This window comes from Trachypithecus francoisi, unplaced genomic scaffold (genome assembly GCF_009764315.1).
Source record: "Trachypithecus francoisi isolate TF-2019V2 unplaced genomic scaffold, Tfra_2.0 Lachesis_group7, whole genome shotgun sequence".
NCBI lineage: Eukaryota > Metazoa > Chordata > Mammalia > Primates > Cercopithecidae > Trachypithecus > Trachypithecus francoisi.
Window position 1 is genome coordinate 63,434,280 of NW_022681472.1, and position 27,993 is coordinate 63,462,272.

General features: G+C 37.5%; 1 protein-coding gene across 2 annotated transcripts in view; it reads right to left on the reverse strand.

The window, feature by feature from the left end:
• ANGPT1 (angiopoietin 1) overlaps positions 1-27,993 on the reverse strand; it is a 267,927-nt gene that overhangs the window by 11,285 nt on the left and 228,649 nt on the right. For both annotated transcript variants that reach the window (XM_033202711.1, XM_033202712.1), the window contains exon 8: positions 3,330-3,460. In XM_033202711.1, the coding sequence (XP_033058602.1) occupies positions 3,330-3,460 (131 nt within the window). The remainder of the gene's footprint in view (positions 1-3,329; positions 3,461-27,993) is intronic.

The following is a 27,993-nucleotide window of genomic DNA, read 5'->3' on the forward strand; positions in this document are numbered from 1 at the left end:
GGATGAAAGAACATGACAAAGTTTAATCATTTAAAGCAGAAATAAAATCATAAATCTGAGCAGTGAAATTTTCTCAATGACAACCAAGATGTACATTCTCCTCTTTGCTCTACTCCATATTTTCATTATTGTGACAGAAATATGAACATATTGGAATACTCTTCTAAGGACACATTTGAAAGATTTTACTGTTGTTTTTTCATTTATTGTATTTATTTGGTAAGAAAAAATACCTGTAAAAATAGACATGGAAAAAATAATATTTCAATATTAAAATGTGCAGGAAATTGAAAAATCAAAGTCCCTTTGTCCTTATATAAAGTTGCTGACAATTTCCTTTATGAGCTCAGGGATGTAATAAAAAGAAAAATTTTATTTCAGGAAAAAGCTCAAGACCTACCTTGTGTGTACCATTTAAAAAAAAAAGAATCTTAGATTTGTAGCAACTACTTCTGGGGGTGAGGGCTGAGGGAGGAGTCATAAAATTACATATAGGAGACTTTTTAATATTTGATAATGTTAAATATGATGCCAAAAGGATATGTTCAAAGCTTAAGGAAAAGAACATGAGGCTGGGCGCGGTGGCGCATGCCTGTAATCCTAGCACTTTGGGAGGCCGAGGCGGACGGATCACAAGGTCAGGAGATCCAGACCATCCTGGCTAACACAGTGAAGCCCCGTCTCTACTAAAATTACAAAAAATTAGCCGGGCGTTGTGGGGACGCCTGTAGTCCCAGCTACTCCGGAGGCTGAGGCGGTAACCTGGGAGGCGGAGCTTGCAGTGAGCCGAGATCGCGCCACTGTGCTCCAGCCTGGGCAACAGAGCGAGACTCCATCTCAAAACACAAAAAACAAAAAACAAAAACAGAAAAGAATATGATAGAGGCAGAATCATAATAGGTTAGTTTTGATAATATTGGGGCGGGTATCATATTGAAAAGATGTCAACATAGATGGCATGGCTGGGGTCAACGGGTTGTGATTTGATGATAGTAGTAATGGAAGGGCTGACAATAGGAAGGAAGACAAAAGATTTATCCCAAACTGGCTGGGCATGGTGGCTCATGTCTCATGCCTGTAATCCCAGCACTTTGGGAGGCTGAGGTGGGTGGATTACCAGAGGTCAGGGGTTCCAGACCAGCCTGGTCAACATGGTGAAACCCCATCTCTACTAAAAATACAAAAATTAGCTGGGCATGGTGGCCCGCACCTGTAGTCCCAGCTACTCGGGAGGCTGAGGCAAGAGAATCGCTCGAACCCAGGAGGCAGAGGTTGCAGTGAGCTGAGATCACGCCATTGCACTCCAGCCTGGGCAACAGAGTGAGACTTGTTCTCAAAATAATAATAATAACTATCCAAAACCTTCACTCCATACTTTTCCAAGCTCTATTCATTGATGAAGTAATGTCAACCTAATGATTTATTTCATTGGTTTTAAAATTTGAAAGTTATTTCAAGAGTTACAAGATGGTCATTCACGTACTACACTCATTCATGTACACTACTACTTCACTAATTCATATACTACATTTTCTAATAGGTTTCTATGTGCCACAATCAGCTGTGCTAGATGTTTGGGATGAAATGGCAAACATTAACTGTCATTCATTTTCCTGAGGTACAATATAGAGATGAGTTTCTCTCCCTGCTATCTCACAGAGTGGATCTGGAGTTCAAGTAAGATAGTACAACATGTGCAGAAATATGTAATATGTTATAATAATGGTAGTAATGTAGTGTTAGGAAAGGAAAATATTAGATTTGAACAATTTTTTCCTTACTAATGAGAAAACATGTTTTGTAATAGAATTAAGACAGAAAGTATATTAGAACAATTGAAGGTGGTACTGATTGTTACTATAGTAAGAGAGAGAAGCAGCAGTAAAACTGTGAGAGGAGAAACACTGAAATAGGAATTTCTCTTACAATTTTGTTTGATGCCAACTCCTTTCCTGCCAGACCCTATAACATTCTTGAGCAATAGCATTTACCACTGGGTTTTATCTTAGTGTTTCCCAAACTTCAGTCAGTCATGTATCAACTTCACAGTTTTGCCATATCCACTTATAACTTTTATTAATATGGATCAATTTTTTCTTAAATCGATTATTTGTTAAATACAGAATATTGTGAATGCATTCTAAAATGCAAGTTTATATCATTCATTTAAAGAGGAAACCAGTACCACTTACTGTAATAGAAGTTAGACATAGCCAGGTGCCAGGGTGGCTCATGCCTGTAATCCTAGCATTTTGGGAGAGCAAGGTGGGCAGATCACTTGAGGTCAGGAGTTCAAGACCAGCCTGGCCAACATGGTGAAACCCCATCTTTACTAAAAATAGAAAAATTAGCAGGGTTTGGTGGCAGGCGCCTGTAATCCCAGCTACTCGGGAGGCTGAGGCAGGAGAATCACTGGAACCCGGGAGGTGGAGGCTGCGGTGAACTGAGACGGCACCATTGCACTCCAGCCTAGGCAAAAAGAGCAAAACTCTGTCTCAAAAAAAAAAAAAAAAAAAAAGGTAGATATAAAACTCATAAAATTAAAACAAAATAACATTATTTAATTTTAGGTATGTGCCATTGCTTAACCAAGGCTCTGAGACTCCGTTTTTTTTTTTTTTGTTTGTTTGTTTGTTTTTTTTTTTTTTGTCAAGAAGCGTCATTGGTAAGTGCCGAGGAAGTATTACAGATATGATAGCACCAAATTGAGAATTTCTCTGTTGGGCAATTATAGGCTGGAAAAATATTTAAAATGTACAAAAGGATTAACTTTCTTATTCTATGATATGATATTATTTAATGATATCTCCTATACTAGCTAAAATATCTTGCAATGATTAATATTATATAGTGTAAAACTCTGGTATAGCTGGTCTGAACTGTGTTACTTTTGGTTTAACTACACCTCTTTATTTTTCTTATCTCATTTCAACAAAATGATCAATTAACTTATTACATAATTGCAAAGTAGTTTGTAAGAAGTAATTGCTATATATGCTGAGTTCCCAAACTATTGTTCATCTTACTAAGGGTATCAAGACGCTTATTTAGAAAGTAGAATATCTGGGACTTAAGGGACTAAAAAATGTATTCAGAACCAAGCTTAGCACACTTTCACTATTGATGTTGGGGGAGGATGCAAACCTCTAAATATGCTAGCAATGTCTTACACAAGAACGCAGGGTAAATTCGTGGACAGAACAAAATGATCTCTAGGGACTTGCTCTTAACTTTCCTGACCATAAGATCATACTCCTTTCTCATAGATAAGAAACCTTAAGCCCCAAACCAATGAAACATAGCTTAGAGAGTGGCCCCATAGGACTTACCTCCTGTTAACATGAGGGCACATTTGCACATACAGTTGTCATTATCAGCATCTTTAGTGCTGAAATCAGCACCGTGTAAGATCAGGCTGCTCTGTTTTCCTGCTGTCCCAGTGTGACCTTTTAAATACAACCTGAAGTCAAAAAGTAAAAAAAGAAAGATAAGCCATTTGACAGAATAACAGAACCCAGAAGACCAACTTGTTGAATGTTTGCCTTTTCATCATTTTTTCTTTCTTTGAACTCAGCCCTTCCAACAAACCTCTAGAAGATGCAAGCTATCTGAACCAAAAGAACAAAGGAAGGAAAAAGTTTATGTCATTATGCATGCTCAAACTCATATGGTTCTCTGATAATGCAGGATCCAGAAAACATAAAAACCTCGGTTTATTTTTTAATACAAGTATTAACCTCTAAACCTAAATGCTTTTTACAATGTCAATTCAGCATGTCACTCCCTTAATCCATTAATATATAATATTGCAGATGTGCTAAACGTTATTAATAGCAATACAAGGAGTAAGTGTCATTGATTGAGGACTTGCTCTGTGCCAGGCACTATGCTAAATAATTTCCAGTGGTTATTTGGTTAAATTTTCATAGTAAATCTGTGATCCCGATATTAACATCCCCAAATTGTACACCAAGGTTTAGGGAAGCTATGTAAGCTGGAATTTAGCTTGTATGAGTCTAAAACTCAAGCTTTGAATCATTATGCATTCCCCGGACAAATGTTTGCTGAGCACAAACTATATACCCGTTATTGATCTAGGCACTTAAGACATATAAGAAAACAAAACAAAAAGGCATGCTTTTGAGGGACTTGTATTCTAGAGGTATCCCTAAAATTAAATTCAAAATCCCATCTGTTTAGTATGGTATTATTCGAAGAACCTATCTTACTATCTAGAAACATTTCTTACATAAAACTTGCGTTAACCTACATCAGTGGCCCTCTAATGGTAGTGCATATAACAAATCATCTGACCTTTTGTTTAAAAGGCCTGTTTACTAATCCCAAGAATATTTGTTTTCAACTAGCATCTCAGATTTCTCTTTGCAGACTGTCCAAAGAGAGCATTTTGTCAAGAATTGTCCTAGAATCCAAGAACTAGTGGATAAATCACAATAGTTGCCAAATGTATTGCCTTGTCTGATGTCTGCTCATTTCCTACTGATCGTACATGCTGCTTTCATATCCTTCTGGGCAATGTAGTGCTTAGAACTAATGTAAACTTGCTCAAGTCCTTCAGTGGCTCCACAGGGCTTAGGGTAGCTAAATTGAAGTTGTATTGACAGCTTGATGCCCAAGGTGTTCTCTGGCTAAGACTCTAGCCCCTCTCTCTCTAACTCTACCTAACACTGCTCCTGCATACCACCACAATGTTTTCATCAGAATCATGTAGTAATATTCCCTTCAAATTCATATAGGTCATCACCTGCATGCCTGGATCTTATTTATGAATATTATCCACCCACAGTATAGTTAATGGGTGATTCATATCTCTGTATGAATGAGACACTTGTAAAACCTAGGCTGGCTCTGAGCAAAACATTACACTACTATGAAATAGAATAATAAAGATCAATTAATATTTGGAGATATATTTCAACTTGTGTTTGCATCTAGGTATATGTATATATCCTATTGTTTGTGGTATTTGATATTATTTTTAGCAAAAAACAATATTATTGGATGTTTGTGCAATATTTTACAAATAATCTGCAGAGATTTTGAGCCACAGCAAAGTATACAAGTAAACCTCAGTCAGCTTTTGTTGGTTCCAATAATTAATGGAACTTTTGTTTCACAGTAGTAAAAATAATTTTCTAATGTTGAATTATCACACAAAAGCTTGTATTTTAAAACTCTGAGAGGCAGGCTACAAGTCATCGGTGATGCAAAATTGTAGAATTTTTTAAAGTGCCAATTCACATTTGAGGCTGCAGCCAGCCCATGTGGAGGTGGGTTTCACCAGGGAAAGTAAGGTGACACATCACCAAAGGGAGTTTTGGGACATGTTACCTGGATGAATTCACCACCTTCCAGAGCTAGTGAGAACTTTCAATTTGATCACTCTTTTGGAGGTCCTCGGCCTCCCAAAGACAGACACACATTGGCAAAACTAACAGAGACTTTTGTCAGGCCTCCATTTGCAGTCAAAGTAGGAATATGGCGGGGACCCAGTCTCATGGTCTTCTTAGAGAGAATTTCACACAGAAAGCCAAATTATAATCAGAACATTCCTTATTTGGTGAAGACAGAATCAGAATTGAGAGAAATAAGAGAATGATTCCAAAATTAAGTAGCTATGTCTCTCCTAGCCTGAAATCTGCTCTACTGGGACCGGGAGAGTTTAGCCCATAAGCGCTCTTGAATGAGTAATGGCAATTTTAACTTTGATTTTTTGTTTCTCTGTAATTTGTAATGGCCTTCCTTCTTATGGTAAGTCAATGCCATTTTCTCTGCAGTAGCTTTAAGTTCACTAATAAAGACAGACTTTCCACGATGCAATGATTTTCTATAGTGTCTTTTGCAGGGAATTCAGCACAAATGTTTGATTCTAAATAACAGACTGCTGGCTATGTGCTTGAATACATCATTTATACTTTTATCCTTTCACATAAGAGTTACAATCTAAGTCTCATAATTTATAATTATTTATTTGTGTAATCAAGGCAAGACAAATGCACAATTATAAATTTCAGAAGAAAAGCAAAAAGAAGTAAAAATCAACCCAAATCTCGTCACTGAGTTTAACTACTCTTGTCATATTACAGATTTTTAGTATTTTCCTTGTTTCTCCCCACTAAATATAAAATATTATTTATTTTTAAATATACATGTATCTGAACACATTCTTACAACATTTTGAACACTATAAGTAAAGCTTCTGCTCACAGCCCCATTTCATCTCTCTCTTTAGAGGTATCCTTCAAAAACAATCTCTCCCCATGTGAAAATACAAATAGAAATAGAATTATACTTTACATGTTTCTGTATGAGATGATTTTCAAATATAATTTTATGACCACTTTTACATGCCATTACATTTTTTTCTCTAACATCATTGGGAAGCTATTATATGAATATATCATCAGTGGTCACAAGATTAAGGCTGCCTTCAGGTATCTCTCTATATGTGTGCTGGTATAGGTATTAGGATTACAATAAAATCCACATTTCTTTCTTGACCTTTCCCTGTATGAATGTCACCAATGCTATGTTAGGCTCCATGAGTAAAGAGATGTCTTTCCAGATCTATTTAAGACTTGGAGGTCAGTTTCTAGTCTTGGCAGCTCTTCTCTGGATTATCAAAAAAGATTTACAGCTAATATCATTGCCTTGAATTTCACTCCTTCTTCCCCTTCCCCATGAAGTCCATGCAGCTCACTCAAAAACATGTATCTCATCATTCCTCCATCCTGGTTAAAGTCGCTCAGTTGTTCCTCCAAAATTCAAAGATAAAGTTCAAATTCTTTACTGTGGTTTGCAAGGCCTGTGAAGTCTAGTCCTTGTCTACTGTCTACTTCTTCCCATGTGTCAACCACTCCAACCCTCCCATGTCTTGTTATTTTCTGCACATACACATAGTGCTCCAGCCTTACCCACTCACTTATTCCCTCTAAGCAACTTTCTTATTTCTCCATACATTTGCAAGTACCATCCCCTCTTCCTAGAAGGTACTCTCCAGGTTTGAACAGCTGCTGAACTCCTATCCATCCTTTAAGATTTGTTCCAAGTATAACCTCAAAAAGCATCAAATCAGCATCTTCATGATGACAGTTACTTGCTGTATTTTAATTGTGTTTTCACTTATCTGTTTCCCATAATAAACTGTGAGTTCCTTGAGGCATAAACTATGTTTTACTCATCTTTGAATCACCAGAATCTTGAAATCTTGAACAGTCTCTGAGATAGAGAAAGGCCTCAATGTTCATTGAATAGATGGATGATGGGTGCGCTAAGCAATTAATTTTTGGTAAGCTCAAGGTAGCAAGCAAAAGCAAACTCAAATATAAATAGCTCTACTATCAAAATATACTTGGTCCAAGTTTCAGAAGGACAGCTTTTACATCTCATTTAGTTAGGTACTCAACATATCTACCTAGGTACCCACTTCATTGCCTATACAACTCAAATGATTAAAAAAATATATATGTAGGTGTGTGTATATGTGTGTGTGTATCACATACATTATATATATATACACACACATATACACTATCTCATATCCTTCTTATTTTTCGAGTTTTTTGTTCTTATTTTCTCAGAGACTTCAGAATATAAAAACATGAGCAAGGCATTATGCAGATAGAGTAAAGGAAAAAAGACTATGTCTTGATTCCTATTATTCCTTACATTTTATTGAATGATTTATTTGTATTGTATGAATAGCCTACTGAGAACAATTTGAAAGCAAATTCAAAATAAAAATATGCTTAAGGTTAATGTTTGAGCTAAAATTATTTTTTAAAAAAGAAATATTCTAATGAGGTGTGAACCTAATTCCTTAAGGTCCTGCCTTGAATAAACATTAAAACATAAAGCAGAAGTGGAGAGGAGTTGCAAGATGTGCAATACAAACAGTGGCATATATTGGTTGGAATGATGTACAAGTAGAAGAGAGACTGATATTTTGAGGAATAACGAATGTTTCGCTGTTCAAGACTTAGTAGCACTTGTAATTTACATGAAGTAGCATTCATCCCCCATGTTTATATCCTTAGCATGTCACAGAGGAGCGGCTTATGCTCTTCTAAGGAAGAGACACACAGTCTCTTGCACTGTGAGATAAAGATGAAATTTCATAAAAATCATTTCTTCTAAACACTATTTTAAAAACTTTGCAAATGAGGACAACTGTGCTTCTGTGGAATCCCAGAAGGACTCTGGGAGAAACTATATAGTCCAGGATAGGTCCCCTGCACAGTTCAGGGGCTCATTCTTTCTTAGCAGCTCTTTAGCTAGCTCAGAGCCCCAATTTTTGGCCCAAAGCCAACAACCACAGCTAGTTATTTGATACAGGTAAATTAAGGACCAGTCACTCATTAATGCCAAGTATTTCTGTAATTAGATTAGGAAAAAAAACTTGTTTGAGTTGAGGCTCAAACAGAACATTTGGATGATTCTTTTTAATACTGGTTCTGGCTAATATCTAAAGTCCTTATGTGTAATTGACTATCTGTGGCTTTCTCTATGAAGCTAATAATTGTTCCAAATAGACTTTCAGTTTATGAAAGAAAAATCAATATATAGGACAGCTTTGCACCTGACTACGGTGACAGTGAAGTGGAAGTGTGAAACATTAGTGAGACTACATCTCCCAAAATAACAGCCTGGGAATCCCGGTTATCTATTTCTTGAGTTCAGCCAGTGTAGACATGGCTTGTATGAAAGACGATATGTTAGAAGATAAAAACAAAATGTTCCTCCAGTAAAAAGCATTAGGGACAGACATAAGGAAGCTGTGAAAAACAAAACAAAACAAAAAACTCCAAAGAATCTCATTTGATGTGACCAAAAAGGCAGCCACAAAATAGAATTATGGCATTTAGTCTCGTCCATGTATTTTCTCTTAATAAAGAAAAAAATATGAGTCCTTCAGATGAATGACTATAAAGAATGTCACCATTTTTATTTTTTCAATTAGTATATTGTAGGAAAACTGATGTCCATTGAAATTAGTCATGATTCTCTAGTCATCTTTGATAAAACATAGTTACTCCTTGACAATCACTTTTAGAAATTTCAGTAATTATAAAGACTAAATCATCACATTTCTTAATGAATATAGGACAACAGTGAGTTCTATTACAGAAGAACAGGCTTCAAAATATCCAAGAGATTCTAGAACTTTCTTTTCTTTAAAATGGGCAGCACAATCTTATGAATCCAGTTTATTACTAATTTTGTCTACTTAAGAAACTCATTCTCTTCACATTTTTGCATGTTCACCATACTCAGAGGGCCACGCATCTCTTTCATGATCCAAGGCAGTGGGAGTTGTTTGTATGACAAATTGAAGTTTGGCCTCAACCCTTTAAAACAGTAGACAGACTCTCAGATATCTGAACTTTAAGGTCGTAGGTACTGACAAGCTGAGCAGATTTTTATTTTGGTTCTGAGCTCTCTCCCTGCCACCATATGGAACTAGTTTATCTTTCTCACAATTACTAAGAAATTCAGAATGACCTTCATGGTTCTCTTTCAGAGGCTGGTAGCAATGACTCAATCTGACAGAGTTTCCTGACATGGTTATGACTTCTAGTTGCTGCTTTTGGGCTGTCTCTGCCATATTCAACCTCTCCAATCCTACCCCCTTTCCACTGAAAGAACTGGGAACCGTTAGCCAAGAGGGATGTCAGAGCATGTATGTTAGCATTGACTTTTTCACATCTTGGAGATATATTCTACAACTCTATTGTCCACACATGAACAGAATTCTGTACTTATTTGCAATAGCCTATCAAGGAATATGTGAGAAAATGCTAGAAAAATATATGAAGCAAAGTTAACACACCTACGAAAAAGTGAGTGAATATATTAAAGACATTCAGTTGTATGACAATAATCTATATTCCAGAAAAGAAATGTTTGAAAGAAGTTTCCAAAGAAAAGAGGATGTGAGTAGGAAGATTAAAAGAATTGATAATGTAAAGTGTGACTAACCAAGAATTAAGGCTGAGATAAAGACTTATAGATATCTAAAAACATTTTAAAAATATACAGATCAAGCAGATACAGGTAATTTGGTACAAAATAAGTTCTAATGAAAGAAATAACCATCTATAAAGCCATTAACTAAAACTTTTCCTTTTTTCCTCCTTCTCCTTCACACACACAAAATGGAGAAATAAATAAGCCATTGGCTTCTGCAAATTAAGGCTGTGTCATGAACACTTGTGTCTGGAGAGACAGCATGTCATCACAGAGTTTGTGGTGTACCTGTCTGGGTTTGCAATCTAGCTCTTATTCTTTCTGATCCTCAGTTGCCTCATTGGTAAAATAACTCTACTAATAGTAATGTCCTGCCAATATTTTGTGAAGATTAAACAAGGTGATACCCGGAAAGCCCTTAAAAAGATTGCTGCATGCAAAGTAAAGTAAGTACTTGATTATTTGCAAAAAAAAATCAAAGTAATCAAACTTCCCTAAGCAATAACCATAAAATACACAGTAGTTTGATAAGCATGAGTTATGGGAATGACTAAGTCTAAATTACACAAGTATAAACATATATGACCTTGATAGACATATGTAAGTGTTCTGAGAGTGATAAAAACAATGAGATAGAGATACAGTTCATGAAGACAGGCATGGAGACAACAAGCCAGAGAAATTAAAGATGAAAAAGATCAATTTTCTCAAACCCAAGAGGCCCCATATCCTTTGGAAGTTTTTCTTATTTTATATAGATGAAGAAGAGTACTAAATATGAAGGACAAGAAACCAAAAAGTTGCCTTGCTGATTGACTACGTGGTTAAGGTCTATGTTAATTTGACTCTAGATGGTCTGAATAAATATCCTTCAATTCAAATATTTATCTTTTAATAAATTACAATTTCAGACTTTTGAGAACCTTTCAATTTTCTTGCCATCATATAATATTTTATTGACTGAATCCAATATATATTTATTTAGTTTTCCTTTCTTTACTCATAATTGATACTGGCAAAAAAAAAAAAATCCTGGAAAAATCATCCATGCCAACCTAATCTTTAATTCTCACATCAACTTGCTGAAAGCTTTCTTTTTCTCATTAAATCTTCCGTAATTGGTGTCATTTGTTTTAACAGGGAATTGGATCATTGGGAATCACCAGAATTTGTGCATAATAATTTAACCATTATGTTAAGAAGGAAGACATTATCTTATTTGTTTCAGAAGCTACAGATGCCCTGCAGCAGGCATGCTATTTATGTTTGAATATGTGTAATGGAAGATGTACACAAAAGTGTGAAAAAATATGAAAAATGTTTAAGATAGTAATGGTCCTGGGAATCTGTGCTGTGATTAAAGAAAATAAATTTCCAAAGCTATAGACAAACCTCACCCTAAATGATGAAAAATCTTTAGAAAATAGAGTTTCACTTAATCTCTGATTCTAATATGATTGTTTTAGATATTAGCTTGTATAACATCTGTATAAATTGTACTCTGGATTTCCATCTAAGTTTTGGATAATATACATTTTTAATGTCTCCCCTTCACTTACAAACATTAATATCTTGTAGAATTTAGATAAAATGAGCTTATCAACCTCCCAGGTCTTCTCAAGCTCTTGACATTAGGAACAGTGTTGTCAGTAACTTTTATTTCAAAACTCTGGTAAAATACAGTTCTTAGTGTTTTGCAGTGATAGACATGAAGCTTGCATATGCTCAAAACTCATGATAAAATTTTCCTCCAAAGAAAATAGCAAACCCACGTACTGCTATTGTTGTATGCCTTTGGATAGTGCTGACAGAGTGCTCTCTATACATCATATAGTTATATAATATATATAAAATTATATATAATATATAATATAGAAAAGATATATTATATATATGATGTATAATATATAATATATGTATGTGTATATATGAGATCTGTGACAATGAAACATTTCCCAAAGTTCAGAAATAAATGCTCAGTGATTATCTGTTTTTAGTTCAAAATAAAATAGCTATTCTAGTATTCCTTTCCTTTTTTAAGAATACACACACACACACACACACACACACACACACACACACAAACTGAGTGCCAAAATGAATTACGTGACAGCAAGACCCCTGTTAAAAACACAAACAGTCCCTTAAACATATTTGGATTCCCTTGGAGTCATGTGTGACTGATAGAGTCAGCTTCAAGTGAGTGACTCTCTGGTCTGACCCTCTGGTGGTGCCTAAAAGACCAGGCCAATGGCCATCTCAGAGAGTTTATGGGTTTTGCTTTGTTACCAAAAATTAAGTCAGGACCTTGTAAAACTTGTGATTGAAATTGGTGATTTTTCAGTCTAAACAAATTCTCAGGAGGTAGATTTGTTCTCATTTTTATTTGTGTTAAAGAGCAATAAGAAACTTTCTTTCCAGCATCCCCTTGGGGCAGATAGAGAGAGGAGAGGGTAAGCAAAATGTTGAAAAGCAGTGAGATGCATTGTCTGAGGTTTCTTGCAAAGAGGAAATACTTTCCCTTGTTGTACTTGGACATTGTATTGCTATAAGGTCTGCAAAGAAGCCTCTAGCATGCATTAGCAGATTCTTCTGTTGACCAAAGTCATCAGTGTGCTTATTTGTCTCCACAATCAGTACAAGCTAGAGTCGAAACTCTTCGTCATGGATTCTAGCCCTCTGTTATCTGTAGCACAGTAAAGCCCTGCATACAAGATGTCCTCTAAATACTTGCTGTCCTCTAAATAATGCAGGCTGTCTCTCACCTCGGAGTGTGTGTCCACATTGCTCCTCTGGCTGGGATCTCAAGTCCTTCCCCCTGCTATTAACCCCCACATTTGCCTCATGAGCGCTTACTCATTTCACAAATCTCTAAGGATTTCCTCTATGAAGCTTTCCCAGTCCCATTTAATCTCCTTCAATGAACCCTATCCATTCCCAACTCCAGTAGAATTGACCACTTTTTTTTTTTTTTTGAAGTAACCAATGATAGCCTAATTCCAAGGGTTCTTTCCCAGGGACTGTGAGTGTAAAGTAGAGTTACACATAAATTTATACAAAATTTGTGTTTCTTCATTATTCTAGGGAAAAAGTCCTTGGCTCCATCATTTTGTTTTTTTAAATCCATGGTTCCTTGATCAGAAAACAAAACAAAACAATCAAACAGACATGCTAAATCATTTCAGCTAAAACTTTTGAGTCTAGTATTCCATGTTTGTTTCCTTCTCCTAAACTATTAGCCCCACAAGAGAAGGCATGGTGTGTCTGTTTGGTGTAACCAAAGTGTTATTTCTGCATCAGCATCACCTTAGTGCACTTGATGGGACTGAGAGCTCTAGGTCCTAACACAGGATAAGAATCTCTTTAGGTGCGACTCAGAAATCTGTACTTTAAACAGGCACCCTGGTTGCCCATATGCACACGCAAGAAATAAAACAACTGGCATAGTGCCACGAAAATAATAGTAACATGGTAAGTGTATGGTGGTTGGCTGGCTAGATAAAGCAATGAAGACAGATTCTGATTCCAAAAGAACTATAATAACTTTTAAGAGAGTAATTTTAGTAAAGTTATGTAGGTAAAAGCAAAACTGTAGCCAGTTAAAAGAGAAATGAACAACGTGTGCTGTGGGACAATCTTATTAATTTTTAAAATTTACTTACTATCAGCAATATAGAAATTCTTGCATATCATTTGCAGGTAAAGATAAAAGAGATAAAGATAAAAGAGCCTAGAGTTTAGTAATTCTAGAAAACAAGTCTTATTTAAGCAAAAATCCAGGAAACTTAAGGACATGACACTTTATTAGAAATCTTAGTGGAAACTGTCATTTTATACCATAAATCTTTGGACGCAGGATTTTTTACTTGTTGCTCTTTGAATTTCTGGTATCTAGATCAAGAATTGCCATATATTAGTCAGATATGTGCATTCACACAAAAAAATCACCAGCGTTGAATGCACAAAAAACCTTGTTAACAGGTCTTTTATATATCTATTAAGAAATGCTTTTTCTTGAGACGTGTGCCAAGCATTGTGAAGAGGTTCCTGTCCTCCTAGAGATTATACTCTAATAATAGGGAACAGCAGTTACAATCCAGTGTGATATGGACTCTAATAAAGACATGCCCAGAGCACAGTGGGAGGACATGGAAGGGGCTCCTTACCCAGTCAAAGAACAAGAGCTCTACAGACTGAGCTAAGACTTAAAGGATCAAGAAAATCCAATTAGGCAAAGTGAATAAACTCTTGAAAAACAGGGGTTGAGTTCTGTGGGGTTTTGTTTCATCCACAGTAGTGTGCATATTGTTGTTGCTCATATTTACCAAACAGAGTAATCAAAATATTGAGTGAGAAAAAAATTGATGTGAGAAAAGGCTGTATCAGAGGAATTGCCCCAGAGGCCATGGCTGCTTACCTGTCCCAAGTCTGCCACATGCAGCCCGGCTCTCCTTTCTCTTAGCACATGATTGGTCATTATTACCCCCTTATGCTCTAAGCTTAAGCAACACTTAACCACTTGTGGTTTCCCAGCAAGACATGCTGAGTCTCACTTCTGAGCTAATCCCTCTTCTACCCCCATCTCTGAACTATTCCCCAACTCATACCAATTTGCCGCATTTATGTCACTTTAGGCCACCATTTGGAAGCTTTCTCGACCTTCCAAAACTGGTTAGCCTTCTTTAGTGACACCATATTTGTGACTGTAAGTGAACTGACTGTGCTCGTGGCATTGTAATTGCATGTTTGGCTATCTGCAACTATCCAACCCCACTCCATCTCCATTACATATGGGTGTGCACCTGCACGAACACACGCATACATGTCTGTACTGAAATCTCAGTGGACATTTTATCCTAGGTTAGCACATGATGGATGCATAACAAATATTTCATGGAGCTTCATCTTTTTGATAGTGAACAGCAGTAGGGGAATCTAGAGCAGTGGACCACAGGAGACATCACCTTAGGTAATTTCTTGGAGGCAGTGCTTGTTAGCTGGTTCTAGCAACTTTTGTCAACCGGTAAGTTTCTAGGACAGCAGTGCTGTGAGTCTTAACATTACCCATTCCGTGACAGGAATCCTCTGGGAATTCTTAGACCTCACAGCATGGAGGCATTTGTTTTCATCAGTTTGAAAAATATCCAAGACTCTAGAGACTGACATTCATCTGCATTTTTAAGTGAAGAGATTTTCCCAGCACTTAAAAGATCTAAAGAAGGAACAAAGTGACTGTAAGACTGTGCCCATTCCATGCCTCTGAAGACCTAGGAAGCCTTTTTCCTTTTCAATGTTTCATCTCAGTCAAGGGGATTAAAATATATATTTTGATGATTAAAACAATTCCTTCTCGGTTTTACAAAGTAACCACAACAAAAATCACAGTCTAAATAAAAGTAATGCACCTTCCAAGTTGGAGTAACTATTTGAAAATGCAAATAAGACTGTTTAAAACCTTGAGTTTGAAACCCTGTGTCAGGAATTCAGGGGAGTAGAAACTGTCAGGAGATTTCTTACATATTTTTTTCATACCTTGATGAGTCCAGAACTGCTATAAAAAAAATAACTTTCCTCTTAGTATTTCAACATATTTGCTACTGGTTCCATCCAGGACTATGTAGCCCAGAGGATCAGAGAAATAAGAAACATTTTACTGAAAGAAAAAAGTGAAACAAGTTTTGCAATATCTACAAAAATGCAGGGCTTAAATTTACACGGGAGGCTCCAGAGAATTCTTTTCAATCCACATGAATTTGTTTTGTCCTTGAAATACATACATGGCATGGGAGTACTTTAATGATTAAAAAAAAACAAAAATGCATTGGGGAACTGGAAAGAACTTCGGCCTTACCTCCTCATTTTACTTCTGAGGATCTGAGACTTGGAAAAGTGAAGCAAATTGTCCAAGGTCGTTCAGAAAAGTAACTGCAAATCCAAGTCTAGAGTTCATGTCTCTGGATTCCCGATATAGTGTTTTACAAATTACATCAAACTACTTCCCAATGAAGGTCTTGGCCAAAAGCAAACCTTGTGCCAAAAGATATTTAATGACCAAATTATTTTCAAGTTGTTTTCTTCACAATTTTGGTTTAAAATTCTGTTCGTCTCTTCATGTGGAATCTTTTCCAGAACAAGTCTTATGATAGACATTAATTAGTCAGTTCTAACCTAATGATGTCATTTATCCTCAATAAATAATATAAAGTCAATAAAACGTAAATATCCACAAAATGTGCATTATAAATTATGTAGTAAGATTATAATGATAAGATGTGCATTAAAAATTGTTAAACATTATCATTCGGACTTAACTAATATAAATTTTCTATTGCTTAAAAGAGAGGCTCATGATACCATCTGTGATAGAGGATTTACTAATTAAGTGAATAGCATAAAAGACAACAAAATAATGAATTGTCAGGAACAAACTGTTCCCAAGATCTGAAAATAATTATATGCAAAATGACTTTCTAATGGAATATGCTCACTAAAATAGTGTCCTGTTAACATTAAGTCAGAAAAATTTTTATATAGTTTTCTTTTTACATTTAAAAATAGTACAGTGAAATTTATTTCCAATTGGTAAATCCTACTTTTTTATTTGTAATAATACAACACAAGGGTTTTTAAACTGTGCTGTACTAATGTTTGAGATAACAGCAAGAGAAAACATTATACTACCTTCCCACAACCATTTCAAATAGATCAGCTTTACGTGTTTTATACATTGTGATCCTTTGTAAGAATTTTCTTTGAGAGAGTAGGTATTGCATTAAAAAAAAAAAAAAAACTTTAACAAGTGATTAAGCTTAGCCCAATCAATAATGGAACAAATTAATCTTTTGTGCCTTTGGATGTCATAGAATGGGAAATAGACAATATCATTTATTTAGTATTCTTCTCAAGAAAGCTTTAATCTGAATCTAATCAGGCAGAAATAGTCAGATAAACCCAGAAAGAGATGTTCTGGGAAAAGTTGACCAAAAGTCTTGAAAAATGTAATTGATAGATGAGTGGTAGATTGTTCCAGGTAAAAGGCGACTCATGAGACATAACTGCAAATGCAAAGAGTGAAGCTGGATGGGATCCTGAATTCAAGTAAATAAGCAACTACCAACCAGCCAAGGACATTTTTGGGGATAACAGTGGTGATTTCAATATAGAATATATAATTTAAAATTGTTTATTGACTCAATATATTTCTTGAGCATGATAAAAATTGAATTTAAAAAGTCTGTTTGCTCTTTTCTTTTCTTCTCTTTTTAAAAGACAGGGTCATGCTCTGTCACCCAGGCTTGATTGCAGCAGTGCAATTACAGCTCACTGCAACCTCCATCTGTTGGGCTCAAGCAAACCTTCTGCCTCAGCCTCTCAAATAGCTGGGACAATGGGTGTGCACCACCATGCCCAGTCAATTTTTGTTTTTTAAATTTTTAGTAGAGACAAAGGTTTCACTATGTTGCCCAGGCTGATGTCAAACTCCTGACCTCAACCAATCCTCCCACTTCAGCCTCCCTAAGTGGTGGAATTACAGGTGTGAACCACTGCACCCAGCCTCTAAATGGCTTTCGTATTTGCATGATATTTAAGTTTACCAAATACAAGGTATATTTGTATACTCTTTTTGTTTCGAGGATATTATTCCTACTGAAAGATAAGAAAACTGAGGCATGGGGGGGCGGAGCAAGATGGCGGAATAGGAATAGCTCCAGTCTCCAACTCCCAGCGCGAGCGACACAGAAGACTGGTGATTTCTGCATTTTCAACTGAGGTACTGGGGTCATCTCACTGGGGAGTGCCGGACAATTGGTGCTGGTCAGCTGCTGCAGCCCGACCAGCGAGAGCTGAAGCAGGGCAAGGCATTGCCTCACCTGGGAAGCACAAGGGGGAAGGGAATCCCTTTTCCTAGCCAGGGGAACTGAGACACACAACACCTGGAAAATAGGGTAATTCCCACCCCAATACTGCGCTTTAAGCAAACGGGCACACCAGGAGATTATACCCACACCTGGCCGGGAGGGTCCCACGGCCACAGAGCCTCCCTCGTTGCTAGCACAGCAGTCTGTGATCTAACTGAAATGGCAGCAGCGAGGCTGGGGGAGGGGGGCCCGCCATTGCTGAGGCTTAAGTAGGTAAACAAAGCTGCTGGGAAGCTCGAACTGGGTGGAGCTCGCAGCAGCTCAAGGAAACCTGCCTGTCTCTGTAGACTCCACCTCTGGGGACAGGGCACAGCTAAACAACAAAAGGGGAAGCAGCAGAGGCCTGTGCAGATGCGAACGACTCTTTCTGACAGGTTTGAAGAGAGCAGTGAATCTCCCAGCACGGAGGTTGAGATCTGAGAATGGACAGACTGCCTGCTCAATGGGTCCCTGACCCCTGAGTAGCCTAGCTGGGAGACATCCCCCACTAGGGGCAGTCTGACACCCCACACCTCACAGGGTGGAGTACACCCAGGAGAGGAAGCTTCCAAAGTAAGAATCAGACAGGTACACTTCGCTGTTCAGCAATATTCTATCTTCTGCAACCTCTGCTGTTGATACCCAGGCAAACAGGGTCTGGAGTGGACCTCAAGCAATCTCCAACAGACCTACAGCTGAGGGTCCTGACTATTAGAAGGAAAACTATCAAACAGGAAGGTCACCTATACCAAAACCCCATCAGTACGTCACCATCATCAAAGACCAGAGGCAGATAAAACCACGAAGATGGGGAAGAAGCAGGGCAGAAAAGCTGGAAATTCAAAAAATAAGAGCGCATCTCCCCCTGCAAAGGAGCGCCGCCCATCGCCAGCAACGGATCAAAGCTGGTCAGAGAATGACTTTGACGAAATGAGAGAAGAAGGCTTCAGTCCATCAAACTTCTCAGAGCTAAAGGAGGAATTACGTACCCAGTGCAAAGAAACTAAAAATCTTGAAAAAAGAGTGGAAGAATTGATAGCTAGAATAATTAATGCAGAGAAGGTCATAAATGAAATGACAGAGATGAAAACCATGACACGAGAAATACGTGACAAATCCACAAGCTTCAGTAACCGACTCGATCAACTGGAAGAAAGAGTATCAGCGATTGAGGATCAAATGAATGAAATGAAGCGAGAAGAGAAACCAAAAGAAAAAAGAAGAAAAAGAAATGAACAAAGCCTGCAAGAAGTATGGGATTATGTAAAAAGACCAAATCTACGTCTGATTGGGGTGCCTGAAAGTGAGGGGGAAAATGGAACCAAGCTGGAAAACACTCTTCAGGATATCATCCAGGAGAACTTCCCCAACCTAGTAGGGCAGGCCAACATTCAAATTCAGGAAATACAGAGAACGCCACAAAGATACTCCTCGAGAAGAGCAACTCCAAGACACATAATTGCCAGATTCACCAAAGTTGAAATGAAGAAAAAATCTTAAGGGCAGCCAGAGAGAAAGGTTGGGTTACCCACAAAGGGAAGGCCATCAGACTAACAGCAGACCTCTCGGCAGAAACTCTACAAGCCAGAAGAGAGTGGGGGCCAATATTCAACGTTCTTAAAGAAAAGAATTTTCAACCCAGAATTTCATATCCAGCCAAACTAAGTTTCATAAGTGAAGGAGAAATAAAATCCTTTACAGATAAGCAAATGCTTAGAGATTTTGTCACCACCAGGCCTGCCTTACAAGAGACCCTGAAGGAAGCCCTAAACATGGAAAGGAACAACCGGTACCAGCCATTGCAAAAACATGCCAAAATGTAAAGACCATCGAGGCTAGGAAGAAACTGCATCAACTAACGAGCAAGATAACCAGTTAATATCATAATGGCAGGATCAAGTTCACACATAACAATATTAACCTTAAATGTAAATGGACTAAATGCTCCAATTAAAAGACACAGACTGGCAAACTGGATAAAGAGTCAAGACCAATCAGTCGGCTGTATTCAGGAGACCCATCTCACAGGCAGAGACATACATAGGCTCAAAATAAAGGGATGGAGGAAGATCTACCAAGCAAATGGAGAACAAAAAAAAGCAGGGGTTGCAATCCTAGTCTCTGATAAAATAGATTTTAAACCATCAAAGATCAAAAGAGACAAAGAAGGCCATTACATAATGGTAAAGGGATCAATTCAACAGGAAGAGCTAACTATCCTAAATATCTATGCACCCAATACAGGAGCACCCAAATTCATAAAGCAAGTCCTTAGAGACTTACAAAGAGACTTAGACTCCCATACAATAATAATGGGAGACTTCAACACTCCACTGTCAACATTAGACAGATCAACAAGACAGAAAGTTAACAAGGATATCCAGGAATTGAACTCATCTCTGCACCAAGTGGACCTAATAGACATCTATAGAACTCTCCACCCCAAATCAACAGAATATACATTCTTCTCAGCACCACAAGGCACTTATTCCAAAATTGACCACATAATTGGAAGTAAAGCACTCCTTAGCAAATGTAAAAGAACAAAAATTATAACAAACTGTCTCTCAGACCACAGTGCAATCAAACTAGAACTCAGGACTAAGTAACTCAATCAAAACCGCTCAACTACATGGAAACGGAACAACCTGCTCCTGAATGACTACTGGGTACATAACGAAATGAAAGCAGAAATCAAGATGTTCTTTGAAACCAATGAGAACAAAGATACAACATAACAGAATCTCTGGGACACATTTAAAGCAGTGTGTAGAGGGAAATTTGTAGCACTAAATGCCCACAAGAGAAAGCTGGAAAGATCTAAAATTGACACTCTAACATCACAATTAAAAGAACTGGAGAGGCAAGAGCTAACACATTCAAAAGCTAGCAGAAGGCAAGAAATAACTAAGATCAGAGCAGAACTGAAGGAGATAGAGACACAAAAACCCTCCAAAAAATCAATGAATCCAGGAATTGGTTTTTTGAAAAAATCAACAAAATTGACAGACTGCTAGCAAGACTAATAAAGAAAAAAAGAGAGAAGAATCAAATAGACACAATAAAAAATGATAAAGGGGATATCACCACCGACCCCACAGAAATACAAACTACCATCAGAGAATACTATAAACACCTCTACGCAAATCAACTAGAAAAATCTAAAAGAAATGTATAATTTCCTGGACACTTACACTCTTCCAAGACTAAACCAGGAAGAAGTTGAATCCCTGAATAGACCAATAGCAGGCTCTAAATTGAGGCAATTATTAATAGCTTACCAACCAAAAAAAGTACAGGACCAGATGGATTCACAGCCGAATTCTACCAGAGGTACAAGGAGGAGCTGGTACCATTCCTTTTGAAACTTTTCCAATCAATTGAAAAAGAGGGAATCCTCCCTAACTCATTTTATGAGGCCAACATCATCCTGATACCAAAGCCTGGCAGAGATACAACAAAAAAAGAGAATTTTAAACTAATATCTCTGATGAACATCGATGCAAAAATCCTCAATAAAATACTGGCAAACCGGATTCAGCAGCACATCAAAAAGCTTATCCACCATGATCAAGTGGGCTTCATCCCTGGGATCCAAGGCTGGTTCAACATTCGCAAATCAATAAACGTAATCCAGCATATAAACAGAACCAAAGACAAGAACCACAGGATTATCTCAATAGATGCAGAAAAGGCTTTTGACAAAATTCAACAGCCCTTCATGCTAAAAACACTCAAGAAATTCGGTATTGATGGAACGTACCTCAAAATAATAAGAGCTATTTATGACAAACCCACAGCTAATATCATACTGAATGGGCAAAAACTGGAAGCATTCCCTTTGAAAACTGGCACAAGACAGGGATGCCCTCTCTCACCACTCCTATTCAACATAGTGTTGGAAGTTCTGGCTAGGGCAATCAGGCAAGAGAAAGTAATCAAGGGTATCCAATTAGGAAAAGAAGAAGTCAAATTGTCCCTGTTTGCAGATGACATGATTGTATTTTTAGAAAACCCCATTGTCTCAGCCCAAAATCTCCTTAAGCTGATAAGCAACTTCAGCCAAGTCTCAGCATACAAAATTAATGTGCAAAAATCACAAGCATTCTTATACACCAGTAACAGACAAGCAGAGAGCCAAATCAGGAATCAACTTCCATTCACAATTGCTTCAAAGAGAATAAAATACCTAGGAATCCAACTTACAAGAGATGTAAAGGACCTCTTCAAGGAGAACTACAAACCACTGCTCAGTGAAATCAAAGAGGACACAAACAAATGGAAGAACATACCATGCTCATGGATAGGAAGAATCAATATCGTGAAAATGGCCATACTGCCCAAGGTTATTTATAGATTCAATGCCATCCCCATCAAGCTACCAATGAGTTTCTTCACAGAATTGGAAAAAACTGCTTTAAAGTTCATATGGAACCAAAAAAGAGCCCGCATTGTCAAGACAATCCTAAGTCATAAGAACAAAGCTGGAGGCATCACGCTACCTGACTTCAAACTATACTGCAAGGCTACAGTAACCAAAACAGCATGGTACTGGTACCAAAACAGAGATATAGACCAATGGAACAGAACAGAGTCCTCAGAAATAATACCACACATCTACAGCCATCTGATCTTTGACAAACCTGAGAGAAACAAGAAATGGGGAAAGGATTCCCTATTTAATAAATGGTGCTGGGAAAATTGGCTAGCCATAAGTAGAAAGCTGAAACTGGATCCTTTCCTTACTCCTTATACGAAAATTAATTCAAGATGGATTAGAGACTTTAATGTTAGACCTAATACCATAAAAACCCTAGAAGAAAACCTAGGTAGTACCATTCAGGACATAGGCATGGGCAAGGACTTCATGTCTAAAACACCAAAAGCAACGGCAGCAAAAGCCAAAATTGACAAATGGGATCTAATTAAACTAAAGAGCTTCTGCACAGCAAAAGAAACTACCATCAGAGTGAACAGGCAACCTACAGAATGGGAGAAAATTTTTGCAACCTACTCATCTGACAAAGGGCTAATATCCAAAATCTACAAAGAACTCAAACAAATTTACAAGAAAAAAACAAACAACCCCATCAAAAAGTGGGCAAAGGATATGAACAGACATTTCTCAAAAGAAGACATTCATACAGCCATCAGACACATGAAAAAATGCTCATCATCACTGGCCATCAGAGAGATGCAAATCAAAACCACAATGAGATACCATCTCACACCAGTTAGAATGGCAATCATTCAAAAGTCAGGAAACAACAGGTGCTGGAGAGGATGTGGAGAAATAGGAACACTTTTACACTGTTGGTGGGATTGTAAACTAGTTGAACCATTATGGAAAACAGTATGGCGATTTCTCAAGGATCTAGAACTAGATGTACCATATGACCCAGCCATCCCACTACTGGGTATATACCCAAAGGATTATAAATCATGCTGCTATAAAGACACATGCACACGCATGTTTATTGCAGCACAATTCACAATAGCAAAGACTTGTAATCAACCCAAATGTCCATCTGTGACAGACTGGATTAAGAAAATGTGGCACATATACACCATGGAATATTATGCAGCCATAAAAAAGGATGAGTTTGCGTCCTTTGTAGGGACATGGATGCAGCTAGAAACCATCATTCTTAGCAAACTATCACAAGAACAGAAAACCAAACACCGCATGCTCTCACTCATAGGTGGGAACTGAACAATGACATCACTTGGACTCGGGAAGGGGAACATCACACATCGGGGTCTATCATGGGGAAGGGGGAGGGAGGAGGGATTGCATTGGGAGTTATACCTTATATAAATGACGAATTGATGGGTGCTGACGAGTTGATGGGTGCAGCACACCAACATGGCACAAGTATACATATGTAACAAACCTGCACATTATGCACATGTACCCTAGAACTTAAAGTATAATTAAAAAAAAAAAAAAAGAAAACTGAGGCATAAAAGTCATATCAACTTGGTTAATCTGGGTACTTCATTTCCCTGAATCCCCTTCCTTGTGTGATTCTAAGTTGGGGTTGGCTAAAAGGGAATTTTGCGTGAGATTTGGAAGGCAAAAGTGAAGCGGTGGTCTGACTCTCAGGACGTCATCAGATATGGTGAAGTCCAGGGGCAGAGATGCCTGGCAGTTTCTGCATTGTCTATTTCTTCACTTAGCATCCAGCTTGGCTTCTTGATGCTGGCAACAGCTCCAGACCCACCATAAGATGCTTGACTGCACAACCACATGCCACGGAACTACAGCAAAGCAACAGATTTCTGTAGATCTTCCTTTTTGTGGTTCCATTTTGGTGGCTACACGAGATTGGTTTCTTAGATTTTCACAAGCTGTGGCTTGTCTGCCATGCCATGTTTCAAGCATATGTTTTAACCTTATTTCCATAAGACTCCTCATGGCTTTGCTCCCCTGACTGAACACTGACAAATACAACCATGCCATTTTCCCAGGTGGAGGAGCTAGATTACTTCTCAGCCTCCACATCCTGATTCCTATTCCAGAGCTCCTTCCAGTGGACATAGCATCTCCTCAACCGTATGATAAATCTGTTATTATTAAAATATTTTTAAAGTAGTTATTGTTGCAGTGGGGGTTTTATATTTTTTTAACTTTGTGTATTGGAACAAGCAAAGCTTTCATGAGAAGTAAAACATTACTCTGTCTCTAAACTGATAATAAATTCTCAAGTGTTTATTAGAGAGATCAAATTTAATTTTTTATCAAAGAATCGAAAGGTAATAAAAGTAGTGATGCACACATAAAGGTAGTTCTATTGTAGGAAATGTTTGAGCTGCAAGATGCTTTACAAATACTTTAACTTGTAAGAATAGAAAATTGAGAACTAGAAAGATAGGTAATGTGTTCAAAGGCATTCAAATTATTAAAGAGAGAAGAAGGGTTAGAATAAACATATACTATATCATAGAATATGTGTTTTGAGTTTATTTAATTCTAGAAATTAACTGATGAACTTGTCTTTATTTGAGCATGGCCATATGGTGGGTAGTTACAAGACCAAATTTCAAATTGGACTCCTAGTCATCATATCAGTGTCTGTGACCTTGTACAAAGTACTATGCCTCAGTTTTCTCTTGTGAAAACAAGACATCTGGTGCATAGTATGTGTGCCTCAAATATAGGTAAGCTTAGTTAGTAATTTGGCTAAATTAGTTACATATCTTGAATTTTTCCAGAAATGGTTTCTACACTTTAAAATGTTAGAACACACACACACACGTGTACACAGGCACACACTCAAAGGGAGGGAGAGAGGGGTTGCGGGGAGAGAGAGAGCACGAGTTAGAGAGTTAATAGCCACTCATTAATGACTTATAACAGGATTTGAATCCTGGATAGTTATCCAGAGTGCTATGAGTCAATGGGAACACAGAATATCCAAATTGGCCTAAGAATGAGGGTGGTGCATTTCTCTGGGAAATCAGTGTAGGGAGGTGGAGAAGGGAGAGGTCCCAGGATCTGTGGCAGAGTGAAGCATGCAGCCACTCAGCAGAGGGAAATGCAGGGCTCATATGCTGTCATGGTGAAGACCTCAGTTAATCTCAAGTGGAATTTTGGATCGTGAAGGGCTCTTCAGGATTGCCCCAAATGGGGCAAGAGGGTCTTTATACTCTATATTGACCAGTCATTAGATACAATCTATCTTGCAAGAAGTAATCTTGGGTGATGTCACTTTATTATTTTTTTCTTTTTTTGATATGGTATTTCACTCTTGTCGCCCTGACTGGAGTGCAATGACACAATCTCGGCTCACTGCAACCTCCACTTCCGAGTTCAAGTGATTCTCTCGCCTCAGCCTCCCGAGTAGCTGGGATTATAGGTGTGTGCTACTACGCCCGCCTAATTTTTCTTTAACTACAAACAGTGCCTGGAAAGGGGACTTCAGCTGCAACCTGTCAGTCAACATTTCCTGGAGGTAGAAGGAAAAAGTGCTTTAGTATTGAAGGGGGCAATGAGTTGACACATTACATCTACCACAGCAGATATCAAGGAAGACCTCCTGGAATAAGAGAGAATCTTAAAGATTTAAGATGTATGCATGTGACAAACTTAAGTTTATGTGTTGAGTAACAATATAGCATAAACAAAGGCATGGAGGATTTAGGGAAATTGTAAATAGTTACCAGAACATAACCGTTAATGAGAAGGGTATCCAGGTGGGTAAAGTTAGGGAGAGTGTATGGCAGCAAAAGGTGCATAATTAGGTAGTGGTCAGGTCATGAAGAGTCTTAGTGGTAGACTTTCACATACAGATATTTGAACACTCTTGAAATATATGAAGGAGGGAAAGACCAAGTTGTCTGTTAGAAAAATCATCTCAACAATAGCATGGAAGATATATTTGAGAGTATGAAGACTAGAGAGGCAGGAAGGTTCTGTAATTGTCTGGGTGTCAGATGATGAAGATCTGGATAATACTACCTCTCTAGAGGAAGTATTAAATAATTTCACATTGGTACATGTTAGTTCATATGCTATGTTTATAATGACAGTCTTACATTATTATTTTTTCTTATTTATATTCTCTTGGGTTCTATAGATTTTATTTTCTATCTGGGAAAATTATTTGGAGTTTCCTTAGAGGATAAAAGAAAAATATGTGTAATATGTGCACATTTATAAGCTCATCTATCCATTCACAACACTTTCTTTTAATTAATATGTGTCAAGAGCATGATAAAGGTTTTTCTTAAAAAACAACACAGTTAGGTTTATACATTAGGACCACACCTGTTACAAGAATTTTCAAACAAAATTTCCAAGATAGAATATGTTTTAGAAAATAAAACCTCAAAAAATTCTGAATTTAATTAAAAAGAGAAAAAACATAGAAAACAAAAACCTAGTATGAATTTCATAGTTTTATATTTCAGTCAGAATTTAGTTGAATTTGACCAAGTCAATTGACCAAAACCTTAGTTTTCTTATTTTTAAAATGTGTCTAGGCCAAGAGCAGTGGCTCATGCCTGTAATCCCAGCACTTCGGGAGGCTGAGGCGGGCACATCCCGCCAGGTTAGGAGATCGAGACCATCCTGTCTAACACAGTGAAACCCCGTCTCTACTAAAAATACAAAAAATTAGCCGGGCGTGGTGGCATGCACCTGTAGTCCCAGCTACTAGGGAGGTTGAGGCAGAAGAATTGCTTGAACCCGTGAGGCGGAGGTTGCAGTGAGCCGAGATTGAGCCACAGAACTCTAGCCTGGGCGATAGATGAGACTCCATCTCAAAAAAATATGTGTCTAATAATACTTGCCTCCAAAAGAGGTTTATATGCTTGTACTGTTAAAAATCATTTCATAGATTATGGAATACTATGCAAATCTTAGTATTAATACTTGAAACAATTGATCACAAAGAGACATGCCAATTCAGAGGGAAGAGACATGAATGGAGAAAAAGCACATGAGGCAGTGATGGGCAATTGGAGTTCTAACTGGAGGCCACGGGAGGCATTACTGGGCCTAGAGAAGCAGTACTGGGCATACTTGATGATACAGGCAGGAAGAAAATTTGCAAGGGCTTAGCTTCTGTTTTCAGGCTTCTGTTGCATTTTTCTTTGAAAAAGTGAATAACACCATCTTACAGTGTGTTTATTTTGATGAATCTTTCACCAGAGTAAGCATTGTGTTTAAATGAGTTATCATTTCCCATTTCATGCCAACATGAATCATATATTGAATTGCATGAGAAGATGATAACTGCAGATCTACTTTCTGTTAGGTCCCTGAAGGAAAGAGGCCAGAACCACTAACTTCAAGTCAGCAGCATGACAGAACAGAAACCACATTGAATGAGGTAGTAGTCAGACTTCCCTTCTTTAAGTCTTTCTCCCTTTTTTGGGCAAAATTATATATATATGAGGTTCATATGTATGTGTGTGTGTGTGTGTGTGTGTGCATGTGTGTGTGTACACATGCATATGCCTGTGTGTGAGGCTTGGAGTTCATATATAATGTATAATATATTATATATTATATATCATACATTATATATTATATGTAATACAATATTATATATAACACAATATTTTATATATATACACACACACACACATATATATAATATGT